The 25927-nt window shown below is 37.7% G+C and overlaps 1 protein-coding gene across 2 annotated transcripts in view; it reads left to right on the top strand.

Annotated features, from left to right (window-relative positions):
* The window catches only part of LOC127837639 (large proline-rich protein BAG6-like), an 88894-nt gene that overhangs the window by 21890 nt on the left and 41077 nt on the right, over positions 1–25927 (top strand). The window contains exons 9-16 of one of the 2 annotated variants that reach the window (XM_052364874.1): positions 1218–1338; positions 3308–3431; positions 4944–5129; positions 13696–13797; positions 15939–16169; positions 16924–17059; positions 19371–19529; positions 24187–24438. In XM_052364874.1, the coding sequence (XP_052220834.1) occupies positions 1218–1338; positions 3308–3431; positions 4944–5129; positions 13696–13797; positions 15939–16169; positions 16924–17059; positions 19371–19529; positions 24187–24438 (1311 nt within the window). The remainder of the gene's footprint in view (positions 1–1217; positions 1339–3307; positions 3432–4943; positions 5130–13695; positions 13798–15938; positions 16170–16923; positions 17060–19370; positions 19530–24186; positions 24439–25927) is intronic. The other variant, XM_052364875.1, reaches the window with a different exon arrangement.

Genomic DNA, 25927 nt, shown 5'->3' with positions numbered 1-25927 from the left:
GGCAGTTTTCCTTATATGGCTATAGAGAAACCTTGTAAAAACTCTTAAAGTCACAATTTTTGCCCAATCATCATGAAAGTTGGTCAAAACATTGGTTTTATTGATATCTCAAACGAGTTCGAAAATGGTCCAGATCGGTGATAAACATGGCCGCCATTGGCCGGGGCATTTTTCTCTATATGTTTTTGGTGAAAACGTGAACACTCTAGAAGTCACATTTTTGGCCCAATTTTCATGAAATTTGGTCAGAACATTTGTTTCCTTGATTTGAGTTCGAAAATGGTTCCGGTCAGTTGAATAATATGGCTGCCGGGGGGGCAGTTTTCCTCATTTGGCTATAGAGAAACCTTGTAAACACTCTAGAAGTCAAAATTTTTGCCCAATCATCATAAAATTTGGTCAAAACATTGGTTTTATTGATATCTCGGACGAGATTGAAAATGGTCCAGATCGGTAAAAAAACATGGCCGCCTGTGGGGGGGGGGCATTTTTCTCTATATGTATATAATGAAAACATGTGAACACTCTAGAAGTTACATTTTTGGCCCAATTTTGATGAAATTTGGTCAGAACATTTGTTTCCTTGATATGAGAGTTGAGTTTGAAAATGGTTCCGGTCAGTTGAATAACATGGCTGCCTGGGGGGGGGGGGGGCATTTTCTCATATTATATAGTAAAAAAAGCTTATGAACACTCTAGAAGTCACATTTTTTGCCCAATCATCATGAAACTTGGTGAAAAGATTGGTTTTATATATCTCACATCATTAATGCCATAATTATTGCCTTTAAATTGTCCAAATTTGATTATATTATACAAAATCCTTGTAAATACTCTAGAGGTCAAAATTGTGTTTCAGATTTTATGAATCTTGGTCATAATTTTTATTTTTGTAAGCAAAGTTTGATATTTGGTAAGGGGGGTCAACTCAAAATAAAGGTCACCAGGTCAAATCTTTCAAAAACAAAATCACTCCATATGAGTTTTGGTTCAATCATGATGAAACTTGACCAGGATGTTTGTCTGGACAATATCTAGGTCAAGTTTGACGTTTGGTAAAGATTGTATGAACCAACTCCTCTCAGGTGAGCGAACTAGGGCCATCTTGGCCCTCTTGTTTTATTTGTGTTGTTTTCTTGTTTGCAACTCCTCTCAGGTGAGCGAACTAGGGCCATCTTGGCCCTCTTGTTTTATTTGCGTTGTTTTCTTGTTTGCAGTATCCCAGTCTGATCGCACTGCAGACAGTACAACAACAGCCAATCAGAATCAAGTGTCTCCCCCTTCTGACCAATCAAATCAGTCGACAGAGAATGGCAGTGAGCAGCCTGCAGGACCTGTGTATGTATCATACTGATTGTGCAGTGTCTGCCATGTACAAATGTACTTATCATATCCTCCACAAATGATCTCTTTCTGTCTGAAGATATACTTGTATGACAAGGCATTGCAATACTTTTCAAGGTACAACATGTAAATTTGCATGCATTTGTTTTTAGAGATATAAACTTCAGTGTATGATATGAGCCCTGCTCTGTGAAAAGGGGGTTTAATGCATGTGTGTAAAGTGTCGTCCCAGTTTCAGTCTTCACGCTATTTTTTTCGGGCTAATCAGATGGAATTTTGAATAGCCTGAAGACATGTTTGATAGCCCGAAGAGGTCAATATAAATTTTATGACTTTTTTTGCCAGGAACACCAAAATAGTTATTAACAATCAGAAAATCTACTTCCATTAGTAAAAACAGATGCATGTGATTACAGTAATAAAGGATATTCTGTTTCCTTTTAAAATGCATTTTATACAAAATGCACCAGATGATTATGCTGTTTATTTTAACTTTATTATTACACATGTTCTCATTCAAATTCAATGATTCCATTAATCAGTTTGACCGGTGTTTTGTTTTATTAAAAAGCAAATTGATTATTATCGTATTATTACTAGGACAATCGCCAGTGAATTGTCGGCATGTGGCTTCAGAACAAAAAGGCCACTGTGTGTGTTAATTGCCCAATCTACCAAATGACAATGTCTGCTTCTTTTATTTACTCCCGATGTTTTGATGAGCATGTGTCAACCGTGAAAAGTATTGTATATTCGTAAACAGATTATTAGTAGCAAAGTAGGTCATGTAGCAGAACGAGATTACAGAATAAACGAAAGTACTACAGTTATTAATAATTAGTTGAAAAAAACGTCTTCTAATACGCAAGAATAATTGATTAAAACACATGGAAATCTAACTGTAATAAGAATCAATTTGTTTGTAACCCAATATGTACAATATCCCTTACAGACTCTTTCATTTTTATTGAAAAATTACTTCATCCATTTTTCATGAATTATAAATACATTTTCGAAAAACGCTTCTAAAATTAAATACGCTTCTAGATTGGTCATTATTTTAAAATATTACGAAGTGACCGATGCGCGAACATCCCGAAACGTGATCTAAGCATGGTCAGTTTGAATAATCTCATCTCGACTGGGTGTCATCATTACTTTAAATAGCAACATACCCGGATGTTTACACAACAGTGTTAAAAAACGGCGACCGCATGTGTTCATGCAATTCTTTAAAACGTATAACGTCATTTTAGGCATTTAAATAGCGAATTTAATCGTGCCTCTTAAAAACACGTATAAATCAGGTTATTGATATAACGCTCAAATAGTTAATCGACCGGTAGAGCTATTTTATAAGCATTTAGGATTGACCGACCGGCCCAAGAATCAACTCAGGCTTTGGGCTTGTAGGCTAATTCGAAGACTGCAGTTTAGCCTGTGCAGTCAGCACGGGCTAGTCTGGGATGACACTTTCCACTTTTATGATATTTTCAGTTTAGACAGTGTTGTCCCTGATGAGCCACTGAGTATACGCTAATCAGGGATGACTTTAACTGCATAATGGTTTAAAACAGATTTCCTTTAAATAATTTTTTTCTTTAAAGTGGAAAGTTTCCATGTTTTGCCTGTTGGGAGCATGCATTAAACCCTTATTTCCCAGAACAAGGCTTTGGTACATGTTATGTCAATATGTGTCTTGTTCTGATGAAATTGGACATAATACATGTGCTTAAAGTGTCGTCCCAGATTAGCCTGTGCAGTTTGCACAGGTTAATCAGGGACGACACTTTCCGCCTAAACTTGATTTTCGGTAAGGATTGACTTCCTTGAAACTAAAAATACCATAAAAGCGGAAAGTGTCGTCCCTGATTAACCTGTGCGTACTGCACAGGCTAATCTGGGACAACACTTTACGCACATGAATTAAGCCCAGTATTCTCAGAACAAGACACATTTCCAGTCGTCCCAACATCAGTGAGCTGGCTGCAGTGCTCGTAGATATCAGTCGCCTGAACGAGCGCCTGAGACCTCAGATTGAGAGATACGCAGACATAGTGAGGAATGACGAAGAGATGTCCAGCGCAGTGAGTTGGGCTTATCTACGTTCCCTTTAGATTAAACCTATTTATTTTAGCTCAATTGCATAGAAAGCTGAAGGCTTATTTGAAATGCTCTCGAGTCCGTTTGCTGGGACTAAAACCTGTACTTGGTGTCTTTGAGGGAAATCTAAAGAACACTCCCACAGTGGGGATTGATCCAATGACCTCCAGATTGCTAGACGGACACAATATCCACTACACCACTGTGACCTTTGGTATTGCATGTGTGTAAAGTGTAGTTCCAGGTTACCATGTGATGACTGCAAATAAAAAGCTTATCAGTGACAACACTGAACGCCCAAACTAGATTTAAGGTTTGAATGGACTTTCTCCAAATAAAAACTAGCATTTAACCAGAAATTGTTGTCCCTGATTAGCCTGTGCAGATTGCACAGACTAATCTGGGACAACACTTAACACATGCATTGAGTAAATTTTAACCCTTTCAGTGCGGGAACCGAATTCTGAAGGCCTTTGCAAACAGTTTGGATCCAGATGAGACGCCAAAGAACGTGGTTTTTCATCAGGATCCAAACTGTTTGCTATTCTGATAATATTATTTGAAAAAAAAATTGAAGAAAATGCTAATTTTAGAAATTCTGCAGACGATATTTTAGCAGACGACAAATTTCATAGCATGCAAAGGGTTAACAGAACCCAGCTCAAATAATTATGTGAACATCACACCAGTCATTGAATTTAGAATTTTGACAAAGCAGCAGAATATTCTGGATAATTCTGTGTTTCATGTGAGAAGTGTAGAGTATAAATCCTGAGGTTCCAGTCCCACTCTGATTGCATTAACATACAGGTGAATTGAATCATAATGAAGTGTTTTTCCTTTCTGTTTTAAGAATGGTACCAGTAGCAGTCAAATTGGGGAATTTAACATAGTTTTCAATTTGGGAACTTAAATACAGGTTGTGCAACAATTGACTAAAACAAGAAATTGAAATTAAGATACTCATATATTAGGCTTTTTTCAAGAGGTACAATGATTGTAATGCAAGGGTGTGATTTTTTCTCCTTTCCGCTGATTTCCTTCCTTTGATTATAAAACTTATTTTACAGATAGATATGATCTTTGCCGGAAATATATACAAAGAACGGAAAGCGGGGTATGGCATTTACCTCCCCTGAGATAGTTCTTAAATCACACCCCTGTAATGGCATGGACATATGTGCTGTGTCCTGGTGGAATTAGAATTATTTACCCTGATATTTGTGTTTTATCTTTAAAATGAGAGCAATTGAAGGAACTTACTACCTTTTTAAGGGAAATATAAGTCAAATATATAGGAAAATGGAAGATTGTACACATATTGTATATGGAAGTATTTATCTGATCAGCATAAATATTTGTACATCACTGTAAATTATGTTTTAGTAAAAATAATGAATTATAATAAAATGTCTTTATTTCATACCTTGTGTAAGATGATTTTTATACTTAAAGTAAATTAAACTGCCAAGTAATTCCCAGAAATACCGTTTCAGGAGCAGCAAGCCAACACCCGCGTGTGTAGCCTTGTATCCGAGACCATGCACGCACTCAGCCATGCCTACCACTCTGTCAGTGACCTCATGGTTGACCTGACCCAGCCCCGCCCCCGTCAGCTCTACGTGACCCTGGCTATAGCCCAGCCCCACACTGCAGTGATACAGAGAACCATCCCTGTACAGGTAGGCTGTATGAGACATGATAGTGATGTGTGACCCTGGCTATAGCTCCGCCCCACACTGCAGTGATACAGAGAACCATCCCTGTACAGGTAGGCTGTATGAGACATGATAGTGGTGTGTGACCCTGGCTATAGCTCCGCCCCACACTACAGTGATTCAGAGAACCATCCCTGTCCAGGTAGGTTATATGAGACATGGTAGTGATGTGTGACCCTGGCTATAGCTCCGCCCCACAATACAGTGATACAGAGAACCATCCCTGTCCAGGTAGGCTATATGAGACATGATAGTGATGTGTGACCCTGGCTAAAGGCCAGCCTCACACAGCAGTGATACAGAGAACCATCCCTGTACTGGTAGGCTATATGATACATGATAGTGATGTGTGACCCTGGCTATAGCCCAGCCTCACACTGCAGTGATACAGAGAACCATTCCTGTACAGGTAGGCAGTATGAGAAATGATAGTGGTGTGTGACCCTGGCTATAGCCCAGCCTCACACTGCAGTGATACAGAGAACCATTCCTGTACAGGTAGGCAGTATGAGAAATGATAGTGATGTGTGACCCTGGCTAAAGGCCAGCCTCACACAGCAGTGATACAGAGAACCATCCCTGTACTGGTAGGCTATATGATACATGATAGTGATGTGTGACCCTGGCTATAGCCCAGCCTCACACTGCCGTGATACAGAGAACCATTCCTGTACAGGAAGGCAGTATGAGAAATGATAGTGGTGTGTGACCCTGGCTATAGCCCAGCCCCACACTGCAGTGATACAGAGAACCATCCCTGTACAGGTAGGCAGTATGAGACATGATAGTGGTGTGTGACCCTGGCTATAGCCCAGCCCCACACTGCAGTGATACAGAGAACCACCCCTGTACAGGTAGGCAGTATGTGACATGATAGTGGTGTGTCACTGGCTATGGCCCAGCCCCACTCTGCAGTGATACAGAGAACCACCCCTGTACAGGTAGGCAGTATGAGACATGATAGTGGTGTGTGACCCTGGCTATAGCCCAGCCCCACACTGCAGTGATACAGAGAACCATCCCTGTACAGGTAGGCAGTATGAGACATGATAGTGGTGTGTGACCCTGGCTTTAGCCCAGCCCCACACTGCAGTGATACAGAGAACCACCCCTGTACAGGTAGGCAGTATGAGACATGATAGTGGTGTGTCACTGGCTATGGCCCAGCCCCACTCTGCAGTGATACAGAGAACCACCCCTGTACAGGTAGGCAGTATGAGACGTGATAGTGGTGTGTCCCTGGCTATGGCCCAGCCCCACTCTGTGGTGATACAGAGAACCATCATTAATCTCTTTAAAGTGATACTAATACAATATTACTTTCAGGATAAAGTTAGCTCTACATCTTCATCCTCTGAAATACATTAATTACACACATTAGAATGACATCATTTTTAGCGAGGCTGTTTTCAGAGAAAACCCGAGCTATTGTCATAGCCAGCTTGTCGTCCACCGTCCGACGTCCGCCGTAGGCATCGTGCTAAAACCTTAACATTGGCCATAACTTTTTAGCTCACCTGAGCACAACGTGCTCATGGTCAGCTTTTGTGATCGCCTTTTGTCCGTTGTGCGTCATGCGTCATCAACATTTTGCCTTGTGAACACTCTAGAGGCCACATTTGTTGTCTGATTTTCATGAAACTTGGTTAGAACATTTGTCACATTGATACCTCGACTGAGTTTGAAACTGGGTCATGCTGGGTCAAAAACTAGGTCACTAGGTCAAAAAAAAGAAAAACCTTGTGAACACTGTAGAAGTCACATTTGATGCCCAATCTTCATGTAACTTTGTCAAAATGTTTGCCTTAATAATATGTTGGTTGAGTTCAAAAATGGTTCTGGTCCGTTGAAAAACATGGCCACCAGGGGACTGGGCAGTATTCCTTATATGGCTATAGAGAAACCTTGTGAACACTCTAGAAGTCACAATTTTGCCCAATTATCATGAAACTTGGTCAAAACACTGGTTTCATTGATATCTCAGACGAGTTCAAAAATGGTCCAGATCGGTGAAAAAACATGGCCGCCAGGGGGCGGGGCAGTTTTCTCTCTCTATATATATAGTGAAAACATGTGAACCCTCTAGAAGTCACATTTTTGGTCCAATGTTCATATAATTTGGTCAGAACATGTGTTTTCTGGATATGACGGTTGAGTTCGAAAATGGTTTGGATCGGTAAAAAGCATGGCTGCTTGGGGGGGGGGGGTCATTTTCCTTATATTTATATATTAAAGCAGCTTTTGTACACTCTAGTTAAGCATGTCAAGGGAAGGAACTGCAAAATGGCTTTTGAAAAATTATGTTGGATTGACAGAGTTGTCTCCCTTTTTAAAATATTTTTTTAAGCACAAGAAGATTAAGTGGAATTAATTATAAATGATAGTTTTACATTCTGGAAGATAGCAAACTTGTGAATATGTTTTTTATTGTTTGATGATTCTGTACAATATGGCATTCTTTTGTCAAACGATTAAAGCGAGACTATACGATGTGTTAAATTGTAATATATTGATAAATACATGTTACAATAACACAAAATAGGCAAGACATTGAAGACGAATTTCATAAAATGCAGCAAAGACAAATCAGCATCCCGAGCCGATGGAGACGAAGATATTTCGTACATATTTTCCTACAATAACCAAAGAATTCGTCTTTTTATTAGGATCGGAGTTAGTGTTTGTGTGTCGTATGAATAGACATCGCTGCAGAAATTTAAAAACAACTATAAAACTAAATTAAGATTGACATCGTACATGCATGATATACATTCTGGCAAATTCGACTTAACAGACATTTTCGATTTTAGAATTAAATATTTGGCTTATTTCGCATTTTTTGACACATGTTTTTCAACTTTTATTATACCCCCATTACCATTGGTAATGGGGGCTATATAGGAGTCACTTTGTTGGTTTGTCGTCGGTCTGTCAGTCTGTCGGTCTGTCCCGAAATTTCATCCGATCTTCACCAAACTTGGTCACAAGTTGTATCTTGATGATGTATAGGTCAAGTTTGAATATGGGTCATGCCGGGTCATAAACTAGGTCTTGGGGTCACTTAGTGTGTTTTAAACCGAAAGTTTGTCCGGACCATAACTATGTCATTTATCGTTCGATTTTTAAATAACTTGGAACATTTGTTCACCATCATGGGACGGTGCTTGTCCGGGCCATAACTTTATCATTTATTGTGAGAGTTTAAAATCATTTGGCAAATTTGTTCACCATCATGGGACGATGTGTCGCGCGAAAGAATTACGTCAATATCTCGAAGGTCAAGGTAACACTTTGAGTTCAAAGATTAAAAATGGCCATAAATGAGCTTGTCTGGGCAATAACTATGTCGTTCATTGTGAGATTTTAAAATCATTTGGCACATTTGTTCACCATCATTGGACGGTGTGTCGCACGAAAGAATTACATCGATATCTCCTAGGTAAAGGTCACACTTTGAGTCCAAAGGTCAAAAATGGCTATAAATGAGCTTGTCTGGGCCATAACTATTTAGTTGATTGTGAGATTTTAAAATCATTTGGCACATTTGTTCGGTGGACGGTGTGTCGCACGAAAGAATTACGTTGATATCTCCAAGGTCAAGGCCACACTTCCAAGGTAAAAAATGGCCATCATTTATTGTGAGAGTTTAAAATCATTTGGCAAATTTGTTCACCATCATGGGACGATGTGTCGCGCGAAAGAATTACGTCAATATCTCGAAGGTCAAGGTAACACTTTGAGTTCAAAGATTAAAAATGGCCATACATGAGCTTGTCTGGGAAATAATTATGTTGTTCATTGTGAGATTTTAAAATCATTTGGCACATTTGATCTCCATCATTGGACGGTGTGTGGCGCGAAAGAATTACGTCGATATCTCCAAGGTCAAGGTCAAAAATGGCCATAAATGAGCTTGTCTGGGCCATAACTAAGTCGTTCATTGTGAGATTTTAAAATAATTTGTTCCTTATCATTGGACGGTGTGTCACACGAAAGAATTAAGCCGATATCTCCCAGGTCAAGGTCACACTTCGTGTTCAAAGGTAAAAAATGGCCATAAAAAATATTGTCCGGGCAATAACTATGTCATTTATTGTGAGATTTTAAAATGACTGTACATTAATTTTGTTCACAGTCATTGAATGGTGTGTCATGCGAAAGAATTCAAGAGTTTGAAGGTCAAAATGGCCATAAATGATAATGGCATAATAATTCTTAAAAATCGCCATAAACTAGCTTCTCTTGTGTTGTGAAGACAGAATGCAAAATAGTCTGTGTCAATGCAGCATGTGGGGGTATACATCACGTTTGTGACAAAGCTCTAGTTTTAAATTATATTGAAATGTATGACCTTGTTAACACTCTAGAGGTCACATTTATTTTCCGATCATCATGAAACTTGGTCTGAAGATTTGTCCCAATGATATCTTGGATGGTTTTGTTGCTTTCAAAACATGGCCACCAGGGGCGGGGCATTTTTTCTTATACAGTAGATTACACTTAATTGAATATTTGATAATCAAATAATTTGGTTAATTGAATCGAAATTGAAAACACCAAACCATTTGCATCTCTTCCCGTTGTAAAAACTCCACATATTCTGATAGGAAATATGGCGTATTTCGGTTAATTGAATAGCCAATTTTCTATTGCACACTATAATCCACACTTTAATTCAGCAAAGAATGTCATAAATATCCAAGGATACGCATCGTATCGACGATTTTGACAGACACGCTCAATTGACTGCCTTTGTTTTCATTTCACACCATGCATGTATGCAGCGTCTGTCAAGCGTCACGTGACTAACAGGTGTAGTATGCGAGCAAGTACAATGCAAACACTGGAGTCTCCGGTGTGCAGTCAGGTGCGAACTTTCGAATGCAAACTGTCGAGTAACACACTTCAAGTAACAGTTTGTTGTCGCTTAGAAACAATTAAAGAGTGTGTTGCTGATTAGAAACAAACTGTTGACGTGTCTCTCTCGACAGTTTGCAAATAGGTAATGGAATGTTACACTATATTCTCAGTTTGTGATATAAACCTACACAACTGCGTCACAGTAAATCCTATCTAAACATGATGATGTCAAAAACGCGCACATTTTTCAAAGCATCGCAGTCTTAACACTGCTGATCATGTTTTAACAATAACCAAAATAAAATCCAGCATTGACCAGATTTTCCGGTAAGTCAGTACACAGTACATATTCTGTTTCAATACTAAACTACTGAAACAACGTAACGTCAAAGATACAGCATTCGCCTCTCTACAAAGTTTTCCTTCAACAGTGTATATACACCCAGGCTAATTTTCGCGTGCTTTTTACCAGAACAATACATGAGCAATAGATGTTGCTAGCGTAAGCCTTGGGTAAGCAATAAAATGAATATGGGAAAAATTATTACACGCACCGTATGGCGTGACATTGTACATTGCCGCATAGTTTTCGCTAGTTTTTTGTTTGGGGCAAAGGAAATAAATGTGGACGTTTTATTTAAAGCTAGAAAGTGTGTTTTGGATTACAATTAATTATACAGTTAATATTCTCATTTGGGAATTCAACAAAACATTTATATTATATTTATAATGGATTCAATATTTAATTCCAATATTAACTTACGTGTCAAAACGATGTTTTGATTATGCATGAAAAGCACAATTTCCAGGAGTACACCCGGTTAGTGATAACATTTGAAATATAACTGATTCCGTATAATTAAATACTACAGATAATTGAATATTCAGACGTGACAAATGGGCTATTCAATTAAGCGAAATCTACTGTATGGTTATATATGGCTTTAGTAAAACCTTATTAACACTCTAGAGGCCACATTTATTGTCCAATCTTTATGAAATATGGTCAGAAGATTGGTCTCAATGATATCTGGATGAGTTAGAAAATAATTATGTTTGCTTGAAAAAAATGGCTTCCAAGGGGCGGGGCATTTTTCCTTATATGGCTATAGTAAAATCTTGTTAACACTCTAGAGGCCACATTTAATGTCCGATCTTCATGAAACTTGGTCAGAAGAAGCATCCCGATAATATCTTGGATGAGTTCAAAAATGATGCCTGTTGGTTGAAAAACATGGCTGCCAGGGGCGGGGCATTTTTCCTAATATGGCTATAGTAAAACCTTGTTAACACTCTAGAGGCCACATTTATTTTCCGATCTTCGTGAAACTTGGTCAGAAGATTTGTCCCAATAATATCTTGTTATCTCAGGTGAGCGACTTTAGGCCTTTCAGGCCATCTTGTTAAATATTGAAGATAGCACCTTGATATCTTACATTCATGTGTATCTCATGGAGCTGCACATTTTGAGTGGTAAAATTTCAAGGTGAACATCATCCTTCAAGGTCTAGGGTTGAAAAAACAAAGTCAAGGGAAGTAATAAGCTTTAAATGGACATAGTTATCTGACCTGCCCACGTATATATTTTTGTTAAATAAATCAAAGCGGCGCAGTAGGCGGCATTGTATTTTTGACAAACACATTGTGGTAAAAGGTCAAGGTCATCCTTTACGGTCTATGGTAAAAAATACAGCTTTAAGGGAAGTAATAAGCTTTAAAAAGGGAGAAAATTGTTCAATATTGAACATAGCCACTTTATATATTTGGCATGCATGTGTATCTCATAGAGTTGCACATTTTGAGTGGTGAATCTACAGTCACGGTAGTGGCTTTTAATTATTTGCTACTAAAAATAGAGATTTGTTACAAACAATTATTTTCAAGGGAAGTAATTTATATAATTATAAATCTCATATTATATATTTCCTTACCAAGAATTGAAGTTCTTTTCACAGTTACTGTACAGATTTATTATTTTGATTATTTATAACCCAAATAATTGATTTGTCAAAGTTTTTTTTAAATGATTTAATTATAATTTCTTTGATGTTCATTACATACCTGTGGACTTATGTCCAAAGATACATGATCAAATCTGGCTATGATCTCTTTTAAACCACTGGCCTTGGTTGTCAGTGATGTCCCCCCCCCCCACCCCCCGGTTGGATTGGACAAAATTCAAGGGAAGTAATAACCTTTAAAGGGAGATGATTTCTATAGCAGCCAAATGATAAATAGAAATTTTATTTAAATGCGTCGCAGTAGGGGGCATTGTGTTTCTGACAAACACATCTCTTGTTGGGTCACTAGGTCAAAGGTCTGTCTGTTGGTTGGTTGGTTTGTGTGTTTGTTTGCTGTCCTCTGACAGCTCTTGTTTAAGATAATGTAATAAATGACCACACCCCCACACTATACACCCCTCTCCACTCCACCCCTCCCTCCTTTGTGTTTGAAATTGAGATAGGTCCCTACACCTTTAAAAAGAAAAATAGATGAGCGGTCTGCACCCGCAAGGCGGTGCTCTTGTTTTATCTTGGTACCTTTTTATGTTATTTTGTGATGTATAGGGTGTTGTCTTTAGTTTGTCTTGATCAGTTGGAACATCTGCTGGCTTGCATACATGTCAAGTGTTCTGCACATAGAACATAATAATATATTCAATTATGCATTCACATTAGTTATGTTCTTAGCTCTTTTATACATATATTTTGTGGGCTTAGATGTCGTATGGAGCATCGCTATGGTAAAACTGTGCTTAATGCATGTGCCTAAAGTGTCATCCAATACTAGCCTGTGCAGATCACACAGGCTAATCAGGGATGACACAATCCACTTAAACTGGATTTGGGAAAAGCAGAGACTTTCATAAACCAAATGCTTCATTAAAGGAGAAAGTGTTGTCCCTAATTATGCTATGCGGACTGCACAGGCTTATCTGTGATGACAATTACCGCACATGCATTTAGCCCTGTTTTTCCATAGCAAGACTACTTCAATAAGCCTTGGTAGGTATTGATTATGTTGTTAGCTTTTGTACACATCAATGTTTTGGCTTTATATGTGTCTTGTTCTGAGCAAACTTGGCTTAATTCATGTGCGCAAAGTGTCGTCCCAGATTAGCCTGTGCAGTCCGCACAGGCTAATCTGGGACGACACTTTCCGCTTTAATGGTATTTTTAGTTTGAAGGAAGTCCCTTCTTACCGAAAATCAAGTTAAAGCGAAAAGTGTCGTCCCTGATTAGCCTGTGCGGACTGCACAGGCTAATCTGGGACGACACTTTATGCACATGAATTAAGCCCAGTTTTATCAGAACAAGACACATATGTTGTATGGATTCTGGCATTTGGACTACCAAGCTTAATGCATTTGCCTAAAACGTCATCACAGATAAGCCTGTGCAGTCATCTTAGGCGAATCATTGACAACACTTTCTTCCTAAACTGGCTTTGGGTTAAGCAGCGACTTCATAAACCAAAAATTCTATAAACACAGAAATTATTTTCCCGCATTAACCTGTGCCGAATGCACAGGCTAATCTAAGATGACGCTTTACAACCATGCATTATAGCCTGATTTTGCAGAAAGTGGCTGGTATGTATAGTATGTTTGCTGAAGACCGAGGTATGTCTGGTTGTATGTATGCTGTAGACAGGGCTATGAATGTTGTAGGCTCAGATACAGATTGGGGGCAGTCCTAGACTGATTCGCCGCCAATTTGCACCGCCACGGCTACCAAGAGCTGCCACAGACACTAGCAGCTCTACTACGCCTGTAAGAACGGCATTGCGGAGCTGACAGATTTTGACAAACTATTGATGACTGATTACCGCTCAGAGGGGCATTTTGACACGTTTGTAGTCCCTTAGAAAATAAAATTAAATAAAAGACCAATTTTTTTTATAGATTGAGATTTTAAAGGCTTCATTTGGTATCCTAAGAAACTGATAAGCAGCAACAGCATTTATCCTTACAGCGCTGGAACCGAATTTTGAAGGCCTTTGCAAACAGTTTGGATCCAGATGAGACGCCACAGAACGTGGCGTCTCATCTGGATCCAAACTGTTTGCTATTCTGATAGTATTCTTGGAAAAAAATTCGAAGAAAATGCTAATTTTAGAAATTCAGCAGACGACATTTTAGCAGATGACAAATTTCCCAGCATGCAAAGGGTTAAACCAGAACAGTTTGAAGGTTACTCCTAGGCTGTTCTGGTTTTATGCTGGTTGCAAAAGCCACTTTCACTTTACTTCTGAGCGGGAAAGGGTTTAACTATTGTATGTGAAATAAGAATGTGCCAAGCTCTATGAAAAAAGGGTTAAATGCATGTAAGTAAAGCGTCGTCTCAGATTAGCCTGTGCAGTTTGCACAGACTTATCAGGGACGCCACTTTCCGCTTTTATCGAATGTTTTAATTTAAAGGAAGAATGTTCCTAACGGAAATCCAGTTAAGGCTTAAAGTGTCCATGATTAGCCTGTGCAGACTTCTTAGGCTTATCTGAGATGACACTAAACACACATGCATTAAACCTTTTTAAAAAGCGAGGCTCAAATGTTTAACAAATACATTAGTTTCAAACTAAAACTGGGAGGCTATGGCTGTCTGATGTGTCTGATAATGAACAGACTTACTGTAAAGACAAGTCTGGTGTATAACATGAACTCTGTCAGCTCAGCAAGCCATGCTGTGTTCACTAGACCTGTTGGTATCATAGTGGCTAAAATTGAAACCCTTTAAGCGCTGGAACTGAATTTTAAAGGCCTTTGCAAACAGTTTGGATCCAGATGAGACGCCACAAAATGTGGCGTCTCATCAGGATCCAAACTGTTTGCTATTCTGATAGTATTCTTTGAAAATAAAATCGAAGAAAATGCTAATTTTAGAAATTCAGCAGACAACATTTTAGCACACAAAAAAATTCCCAGCATGCAAAGGGTTAATACGTGATTCTTTCTGTGTGCTCACTCAGATCTCTTTTCAGACAAAGTCAAACAGGTAACTTCTAAATACATAATCATTAGATTAGTTTTATTTTTAATATCAGATTTGTAAAGTGCATACATCTGGGTTATATATTCTGTTTCTTTTATGTAATTTTACTATCATTGTTTCATAGCATAGTAACAAAATTAAGTTACCGGTTTATATGCTTACTTTGAGACTTAATTGAGACATCTTCAGGGCTCAACAGTAACGGTTGTCCTATTGCCCCTGACAAGTAAAAGTTGGGTCTGGGCAAGTTATTTTATAATCTAGTTGTCCGCCCGGGCAAGTGCAAAAAAGAACAAAGTGCATTTAATTTAGACTTTAATTGCTGTAATCATTTTGTTAAATATGCAAAAATAAAAAAGGTATCGTGGTGTATCATTTTGATCTTTATTTAAAAATACGAGGTTTACAGTTAATGTGATATTTCATGTCTGGGCAAGTGGTTTTACGTTCAGGGCAAGTAGATTTTCTAAGTACTTGCCCGGAAGGGCAAGTTGGTTTTTAGGTTAATGTTGAGCCCTGCATGTTTCGTTGTTTTGTGTTCACAAACTTGCCTAATAACTGTCTAAGACATTAGTATTGGCAGTTATATTTGTGTTGTTCAAAACTTGTTTTTATTTCCATTTATGCAGTATTATCAAGCTTTTCTGTTTCTTTGTTATGTAGAATTTTAGTATCATCATAATCCACTTTTTGTGTTTCTTTGTAAATTGAACATTTAACATGCTATTTGCACTCTGTAAAAAGGGGCTTAATGTGTGTGCGCCAAGTGTCGTCCCGGATTAGCCTGTGCAAACCACACCGCACTTGCTAATCAGGCACTGATTGCACAGGTTAATCTAGGATAAGACAACACTCACATGCATTAAACCCAGTTTTCTTAGATTGCAGCTCATTTGCAATCAAACGCATTCATTTTCCACAGATATCAGTGGCTGGTACTGGTACCCAAACACAGACTGCAACCACAGCCAGCACAGGAACCAGCACGGTTCCTCCATTCAGCACTGCAGGGACCGGGACCCAGACCTCCCCAGCTGCTGGGAGCCAGCAGTCCACTACCAGTACCCAGCCTGCTGGAGGCAGCAGTGACAATGACTTTAGACGTATCCAAGAGCAGATGTCAGCCGGGATACAGTCCCTGCTGGGAGGGCAGGTATGCAGCTGCAGGAGCTAAAAGGCTCAGCCAGTGGACATGTGAATTTAAAATAAGATTGAGTGCAACATGTACACATTATTTTCCGAAAACTGGGCAAAGATGAAAGTGAATTTTTATATTTACTAAAATATTGTCAACCAACTACAACAAAATGAAACATGTCTAGATAAACTTGTAAAAGCTGTCAAGGTTTCAAAAGATTGATATCACTTAAATATGAAACATGGATAAATTTCTTACAAACCTATTTTTTTTAAATAGTTTTTGGGAATTTTATTTCCAGTTTTGGTGGGAAATGTCCTCCCTGATTTGCCTGTAAAGACTGCAAAGGCTAATCTGGGACTACACTTTGTGCACATGTGCTAGGCCCCTTTATTTGGGACTACACTTTGTGCACATGTGCTAGGCCCCTTTATCTGGGACTACACTTTGTGCACATGTGCACATGTCCCACCTGGGACTACACTTTGTGCACATGTCCCACCTGGGACTACACTTTGTGCACATGTCCCACCTGGGACTACACTTTGTGCACATGTCCCACCTGGGACTACACTTTGTGCACATGTGCTAGGCCCCTTTATCCACAACGAAGCACATATGTCTAACCAGAGTGATATTAATAAAAATATTGAAATTAAATCATATAGTTTGTTCTTTAAAATGAAGCCTGTTGTAATTTGGGCCATGAACAATAACATACTGCACTATCCTATTGTTTATACTTAATGTTGAGCCAATTGTTTTACAGGGCCCAGTACAGGGTAACGGTACCCCGGACAACCCGTTTGTTTTTGTGGAGATGGGACCGGACAGTATGACTGTCAACAGCATCTCGGCTGAAGTCGTGTCGTCTGATGATCTGGATGACATGCCCTCCAACATGGGTAAGTCAAATCCTCCACTGGCTCATAATATAGCTTGAAGTTAACAGGAATGTGTGTTCTCAAAAATGTGTGGGAGGCTTATTTCAGGGTCCAGTACAAAAATAAATCACTTTTTATGCCCCCGGTAGGATGGCATATAGCAGTTGAACTGTCCGTCAGTTCGTCTGTCAGTCTGTGCGTCTGTCCGAAAACTTTAACATTGGCCATAACTTTTGCAATATTGAAGATTGCAACTTGATTTTTTGCATGCATGTTTATCTCATGGAGCTGCACATTTTGAGTGGTGAAAGGTCAAGGTCATCCTTCAAGGTCAAAGGTCAAATATATGGCTTCAAAGTGGCGCAGTAGGGAACATTGTGTTTCTGACAAACACATCTCTTGTTTCTATCGTTAAAAATGAATAACTTTGCCTGTTTTATGCAGAACCCTGTCCAATAAGATGGTAATATGTCCTATTGTTTATGTGGATGACAAGCCTCCAACATGGGTACATGAAATCCTATACTGTAACACTACAGACCTTAAAATTAACAGAAGTTCATAGTCTCAAAATTGTGTGGCAGGCTTTTATATCAACTCAGAAAATGTAAAACTTTTAAAAAAACAACGAACTTATGCCTGTACATAATGGGGTTTAAGACCATATGCACTTTGGCATAGGCAGTATTTTTAATATTTTTCATTATTTTCAAAGAAACTGATTTTTTCTAATTTAACTAATATGTGAGTGGGTCAGTCTAATGACAAGCCCTTCACATGTCAAAAGCCTTCTGCCTGTATTCTTTAAACTTCTAAGTAATTTTTAGCTCGGCTGTTTTACAGAGAAAACCCAAGGTATTGTCAAAGCCAGCTCATCGTCCGCCGTCAGCCGTCCGCTGAAGGCGTCGTGCTAAAACCTTAACATTGGCTCTAAAATCAAAGTGCTTCCACCTACAACTTTGAAACTTAATATGTAGATGCATCTTGATGAGTTCTACACGCCACACCCATTTTTGGGTCACTAGGTCAAAGGTCAAGGTCACTGTGACCTCTTATATAAAACTTTAACATAGGCTCTAAAATCAAAGTGTTGCCACCTACAACTTTGAAACTTCATGAGTTCTACACGCCACACCCATTTTTGCGTCACTAGGTCAAAGGTCAAGGTCACTGTGACCTCTAATATAAAACTTAACATAGGCTGTAAAATCAAAGTGCTTCCAGCTACAACTTTGAAACTTCATATGTATATCCACCTTTATGATTTCTACACGTCACACCCTTTTTTGGGTCACTAGGTCAAAGGTCAAGGTCACTGGGACCTCTAATATAAAACTTTAACATAAACCTTAACATTTGCTCTGAAATCAAAGAGCTTCCACCTACAACTTTGAAACTTCAAATGTACATGTACCTTGATGAGTTCTACAGGCCACACCCATTTTTGGGTCACTAGGTCAAAGGTCAAGGTCACTGTGACCTCTAATATAAAACTTCTACATAGGCTCTAAAATCAAAGTGCTTCCACCTACACCTTTGAAACTTCATATGTAGATGAACCATGATGAGTTCTACACGCCACACCCAATTTTGGGTCACTAGGTCAAAGATCAAGGTCACTGTGACCTCTAAAAAAAAAAATCTGACAAGCTTTCGCAGCCGAGCGTTGGCACCCGTTATGCGGTGCTCTTGTTTTAGTATTCTAATTGCTTTAAGTTATCTAATCCCATTAGGCTGTGGCTGGGCTTTTTCATTTTTTATATTTTTTGAACTTAAATTATAGTAAAAGAATCAAAAACATACTTTTGAATAATGTATCCCACTCTCTAATACAAAATATTGAACCTTAAAAGGATAGAATATTTGAATGTTCTGTTTGGTTTAACTACATTTGGGGAAATCGCCTTTGGTACAAGTTCCATTGGGAACCAGTTTTTTTACAAAAATAAAATTGAGATTTTGTTAACATTGCAAACGCAATATTCAACTCCTTAAACAACTTTCAAATCCATTCTTTCTCTCTTATTTAGTAGATTTAAGTGGTAAATTGCTTGAATGTGATAGTCATGAAATGAATATAAATAATTAAATATAATTCCAAGAACCAAAAGTGTTTTCCATTCAAATGAAAAATAATGATCAAACCCTGCTGTCAATCATGTGAGAACAAATAATGTAAGTGATATGATATATTGTTGTAATTGTTCACAGTCTGCAACCAAATATTTTTTTTACAAACATTAGCAGTGAATTATGTTAACACCAAGTGTGTAAGTCATGTGATATATTGTTGTTATTGTTCACAGTTTATGATTATTTATTCTTCATGCAGTTCCACCAATGAACTCAACAGCCCCTACAGGGGGTCAGGGGTCAGCAGCAGGTCAGGGGTCAACTCCAGGGGGTCAAAGTCAAGGCTTTGCCCCGGGGGGTCCAAACGACTTTGCAAACATGTTGCAGAATCTAATACAGCAAAGTCTGCAGGGACAAGGTAGGATTTAGAAAATAGATGATTGCTTGCTTGATTGATTGGAGTGATTTAATAAGTGACTGATTTAGAAAATAGATGATTGCTTGCTTGATTGATTGGAGTGATTTAATAAGTGACTGATTTAGAAAATAGATGATTGCTTGCTTGATTGATTGGAGTGATTTAATAAGTGACTGATTCAGAAAATAGATGATTGCTTGCTTGATTGATTGGAGTGATTTAATAAGTGACAGATTCAGATAATAGATGATTGATTGATTGGATTGATTCAATAAGTAACTGATTCAGATAATAGATGATTAATTGATTGGATTGATAAAATAAGTGACTGATTCAGATAATAGATGATTGATTGATTGGATTGATTTAATAAGTGACTGATTCAGATATTAGATGATTGATTGATTGGATTGATTCAAAAAGTGACTGATACAGATAATAGATGATTGATTGATTGATTGGAATGCTTTAATGAGTGACCGATTGAGAAAATAGATGATTGCTTGATTGATTGGAGTGATTTAATAAGTGACTGATTCAGAAAATAGATGATTGCTTGCTTGATTGATTGGAGTGATTTAATAAGTGACTGATTCAGAAAATAGATGATTGCTTTTTTTGATTGATTGGAGTGATTTAATAAGTGACTGATTCATATTTTGATTAATTTCAGTTTCGATTGATTGAGTTATTTATTTAATGATTGATCTTGAAACTTGCTAATTTGATGAAACGCCTATTTATATAATGTTATTCAATGGCGTTGTACAAAACATATATATGTACATGAAATTGATAAAAAATAAGAGGTATTGATAATATTATGCAGCATTAATTAAAGGATTAATGATCTAAATATGTGTGATATAAATAATGATGCTGTAAGAAACTTAAGCAATAAAACAATACCGGCTACACTATTAAAACACAGTAAAAGTAAAATATTATGTAATAAATTGATATAACTAGGGTTAAAACAATAATTATAATGATATTATGAGCAAATATTTGGCAACATAAAGACACTGTTTTTCATTAACTAAAAGGATACGTAAAAGGATATTTCTGCACTCTGGCTGTCGGATCCCACAGCTTTTAGTCACCTGTCACCCTTAAGGACACTTCTTTTGGGTTTTAACCTTATTTGAACTATCTTGACTACAAGTCACAAATAGACTGACCAAGTGTGACTACAAGACACAACTTGAAGGTTAAAATTACAGTGTGACTATAAGACACAACTAGATGGCCTAAGCGTGACTAAAAGGCAGCTGGTTAATGTAACTCAATCATTGAGCAAAGAAGCCCTAATGATTCTTGGTTACCAGTCACTTGTACAGTAAATATCCTTTTCGAGCAAAGAAGCCGGCACAATTCTTTAATTTCTTGGTCCTCCAAGTCCTAGTGACAAATAAGCCCGTACAACTGAGTCTCGATTTTTTTTCTCGATCACAGGTATTCAAATTAAAATAGGTTGTAAAAGTCTCTGAAGAGAAATGTTTTCAAATTCCCTTTGAAAATGTCTATTGAGGCGGAAGTCCGGATGCTTGATGGAAGTTCATTCCACAGTTTCAGACCAACAACTCCGAAACTCCTATCCAAGAATGTTTTTCTCTTCGTGCGTTTCACATCATAACATCCGTTATACAAGACGGTAGATTGTAGGTAACGTGCTGGTACTTTTTCTTTTAAAAGTTCTGTAAAGTATTTTGGCGCGTGACCAACAGAACAATTATACATGAAGGCCAGTAATTCGAATGTTATCCTTGCCTTTACTGGTAGTCAATAAAGTTCATATAAAGCATCTTTTGAACTGTCATATTTGCTATCGGCCGAGTACCAATTTGGCACACATGTTTTGGATACGTTGCATTTTGTTTATTTCGCATTGAGCTGTTCCATACAAGATCAGATTACAGTAATCCAGATGGGATATTACCAAAGACAAAACAAGTATTTCTGTTGCTTCTTTTGTTAAGTATTTCCTTATGTTTTGGTTTTAAGGTAGTTGTACATAGCTGTATGACACTTAATTTTGATGAAGGGATCTAGGGATTTATTAGCTCAGCTGTTTTCGGAGAAAACCGAGGTATTGTCATAGCCAGCTTGTTGTGTCCGTCGTCGTGTCCGCCGTCCGCATGTGTGTGCATGCAGTCTGTGTGGATTTCTTTATTGTAATAAACCATGGGTTCAAGTATCTAATGAATAATAGTTTGGCTAGCTTTTTTACAGAAATCAAATTCATTTCCTTTAGGTGGAGATTTAAAGGGCTGAAAACCTACACAAACACAATATAAATAAACTGTTTTTAGTGCAGTAAAATGATGTATTTAGAGTGTGTTTTCAACTTGATCGAACTTCAAACAGTTTTTGTAAAAAAAACTTAAATTGAAACACTGTGTGCATTTTACATCATAAAATGCAGTAACATAATATCCAATACACACAGTGGTTCCAATAATTGTTTTGACATGTATTGAAAAAATAATTTCAAAGTCTTTTCCACTGAAACCACAAGGCCTTTGGTTTAAAATATTGTTTCAACTTACTGCATATTATTTCCTATCGTGTCTAGTGTTTTCCCAGGATTCAAAATGGGCATTTTAACGTGCAGTTTAGGCAAAAAAGGGCAAAACGTTCTGTGAATACCTGGTTTTGGGAGAAACATTTAATCGCATCAGAGGCAGTTGTGGGGAAAAAATATAAACAAGCACATTTAATGGTAATTTATGTATTTAATTAAATATTTTTATTATTATTAATATATTTACCTTGCAATGCTTTCCATTTTAGTTCCATGTTGTTTCAGTAAACTGTATAGCATGACAAACATAATAAATCAATATATGCATACAAATCTGATTATACACAGATCCATTAACATATAATCAAAACCATGTTTGTCTCATCCCTTTTTCTTACGATAATCTTGACAGATATTTTAACTGTGCGAGTAAACTGAACTCTAATTTACAATCACTTGTTTCTGCGACATATATCCATTGAGTAAATATGTTGTTTTTATCTAAAACTTGTCAAATGTCATGGTTCCGAATCCTTTTCTTTTAACAGCATTAAACTCTGGAACTCTTTACCTGAGTCACTCACAGAGGTCAACAGGTTAGAAGGCTTTAAGGTTGCCATTAAAAGTCATTTAGATTAATAATTATTTAATTTTTTATATATGTGTATCTTTTCACTTTTAATAAGCAGATATTAACTTCATCCAAAGACCTATAGATATAATAGGTCTTTGCTTCATCTTAGGTTTTTATTTTTAATAATTATTAGTTCATACTTCATAACATACATTTTAGCAATATATTTAATTTAGATAATTCATGATACCTCATATCATCAAATTACAACTGTCAAAATATCTATGTGTTGCAGTAATTGATAACATTATCAATTGATCTTAGTTTCCAGCTCCTGTCATATTTTCTGAGCACTACTGTGATAATTAGTTTGATCTCTTTTGAACGGTGATATATATTTTTTATTTCATTGAATAATTATTTTACTATGAACATAGTTATGTTTAAGGTCAACATAGTTATGTTTAAGGTCTGCCTCTTTTTGTCATGCCACCAATAATAAGGACCACAATGGAAATAAGGGCTTGCTCTTTTTTGTGTTATCCTTGGTTTGGTGAGCATGTCATAGTTTATTGTACATGATATAGTTTTTAATAATTGCTTATTATTTTATTCTATGTTATGTTGTGAACTGTGTATATGCTTCCTATGCCGAAATAAATCTATCTATCTATCCATGCATCATTGATTATCACAGGCATTAATTTTCATTAATACCTTCTAAATGTATAATCGCCATTGTTAATTTGATCGTTATTTGCCATTTTGCCAAGAGTCACAATTTATTTCCTGTATTGTCCGCCATCTCGTTAAAATTATGTAAGCGACAGGTGCACATAGCAACTTAAAATTGAATATGTCTGCCTCATATGTGACTCGCATTTTGTTTAATGAGTATATATGATACAAAAATTGTTTCATTTATTAATTATATAAAACACCATAACGATGAAATGCACAATTTCCACCAGGATTACTCTCGTTTTCATCAATAATCTCCTAGGTAACTGTCCACGATTTTATGTTGAGTACACATTTCGGACTGATTAGTGTGGTTGGTATATCAAAGCCATTGGAATTATCGACAGATATTGACGCCGTGTTATTTACGCATGACTAATTCACAACCACGCAAATCTTCACTGCCTTGGGGCCATTCTCTAATACTAGACCGCTTTGAAGTTTATTTAAGGGGCAAGTAAGATGTTATCAATAAGGGCCCATGGTGGCTTTTGCATTTGAAAAGGGCAGAGTGGCGCTCAAGAAGGGTGGTGTGGCGCAGTGCCACACAAAAATGGCCTGGGAAAAACACTAGTGTTTGAGGGTATTTGCAACTGCTGTCACAAGTTCTAGTACATTTAGTAATTAATGGAGTGATTGTTTTATTTTAAAGGATTGATTAGGTGATTTATTTATTTATTGATTAATTTATTTATTTATTGAGTTAAATGTATGTGCTTCAAGTGTCGTCTTTTTTTAGTCTGCGCAATATGCTTAGGCTAATTTTGAAGACATTTACCGCATTATTTTATAACATGAAAAACAAAAACCATTTTCAGGTCAAGCCAACGTGCAGGTGGGCGTGCCCAGAATGCAGATACAGATGCCTGGGGTAGGGCGTGGCGTGCCCAGAATGGAGATACAGATGCCTGGGGTAATGTTTGGTCCTCCGGGCCCACTGCCTCCTGGGGTCAGGGCTGGCACCATGGGTTCAATGAGCTTCTCATATCGCCCGGGCGTCCCACCCAGGAACGAGTCTGCCACTCAGACCCAGACCGGGCAGGGAGCCAGCAGCGCTACACAGAACTCCAGTGAGTAACTTTGGGCTTAATGCATGTGCGTGAAATATCCTCTTAGATTAGCCTGTGCACTCCGCACAGGCTAATAAGGGAGGACACTTTCTGCTTTAAAGGAAGTCTCTGCTGAACAAAAATCCAGTTTAGCCTGAAAGTGTCTTTCCTTATTTGCCAGTGCATACTGCACAGGCTAATCTGAAACAACACTTAATGCACATCCTCTGAGCCCACTTTTAACAGAACCTAACCCTTTTGGTCTCAGATAAGCATATTGACCAGTTTGTAGTCCATCAGAAAATCAAATGAATTAAAGACTTTCCATGATAGAGTCAAGTTTTCAAATCCTCGTAGACTGATGAGCAGCAAACAGCATAATACCTGGAAAGATGCTGTTCTGGCTTTATTCTTGTTGCATATAGCCATGTTCATTTTGTTTTTGAGTAGGAAGGGTTATTAGTTGTTGATTCCTTAATGAAGGCATTATGTTTCTGTGGGTGTTCAGCCACATGCAGAAAAGCCCTAAACAAAAAAATAAAATATTATATGAATCATGTAATTCACATTTAATGATGCTCAAAGGCTTTCCTCATGGAGCTGCACATTTTGAGTGGTAAAAGATCAAGGTCATCCTTCAAGGTCAAAGGTTAAATATATGGCTTCAAAGCAGCACAATAGGGGGGGCATTGTGTTTCTGACAAACACATCTCTTGTTAGCTTGAATTTTGTAATAATAGGCAATATTTTCTTCTCGCCCCATGTTAGGCGTCCAAGCTAGGTTGAAACAGAAACACGATACTTTAAGAAGCATGCCAGAGAAATTATTATTCCCCCATTACCATTGGTAATGGGGGCTATATAGGAGTCACTTTGTCGGTTGGTCCGTCTGTCGGTCTGTCTGTCTGTCCCAAAATTTCATCCGATCTTCACCAAACTTGGTCAGAAGTTGTATCTAGATGATGTCTAGGTCAAGTTTGAATATGGGTCATGCCAGGTAAAAAACTAGGTCACGGGGTCACTTAGTGTGTTTTAAACTGAAAGTTTGTCCAGACCATAACTATGTCATTTATCGTTAGATTTTAAAATGACTTGGTACATTTGTTCATCATCATGGGACGGTGTGTCTTGTGAAAAAAGTACGTCGATATCTCAAAGGGCAAGGTCACACTTGCAGTTCAAAGGTCAAATGCTTGTCCGGGCCATACCTTTGTCATTTATTGAGAGATTTTAAAATCATTTGGCAAATTTGCTCATAATCATGGAACGGTGTGTTGTGCGAAAGAATTATGTCGATATCTCCAAGGTAAAGGTCACACTTTGAGTTCAACAATCATAAATGAACTTGTCCGTACCATAACTATGTCATTCATTGTAAGATTATAAAACCATTTGGCACATTTGTTCACCATCATTGGACGGTGTGTTGCACGAAAGAATTACGTCAATATCTCCAAGGTCAAGGTCACACTTACAGTTCAAAGGTCAAAAATGGCCATAAATGACCTTG

The sequence above is a fragment of the Dreissena polymorpha genome, chromosome 7 (genome assembly GCF_020536995.1).
Source record: "Dreissena polymorpha isolate Duluth1 chromosome 7, UMN_Dpol_1.0, whole genome shotgun sequence".
In the NCBI taxonomy this organism is placed as follows: domain Eukaryota; kingdom Metazoa; phylum Mollusca; class Bivalvia; order Myida; family Dreissenidae; genus Dreissena; species Dreissena polymorpha.
The sequence above is the reverse complement of the archived record's forward strand: the minus strand, read 5'-3'. Positions and strand labels throughout refer to the sequence as shown.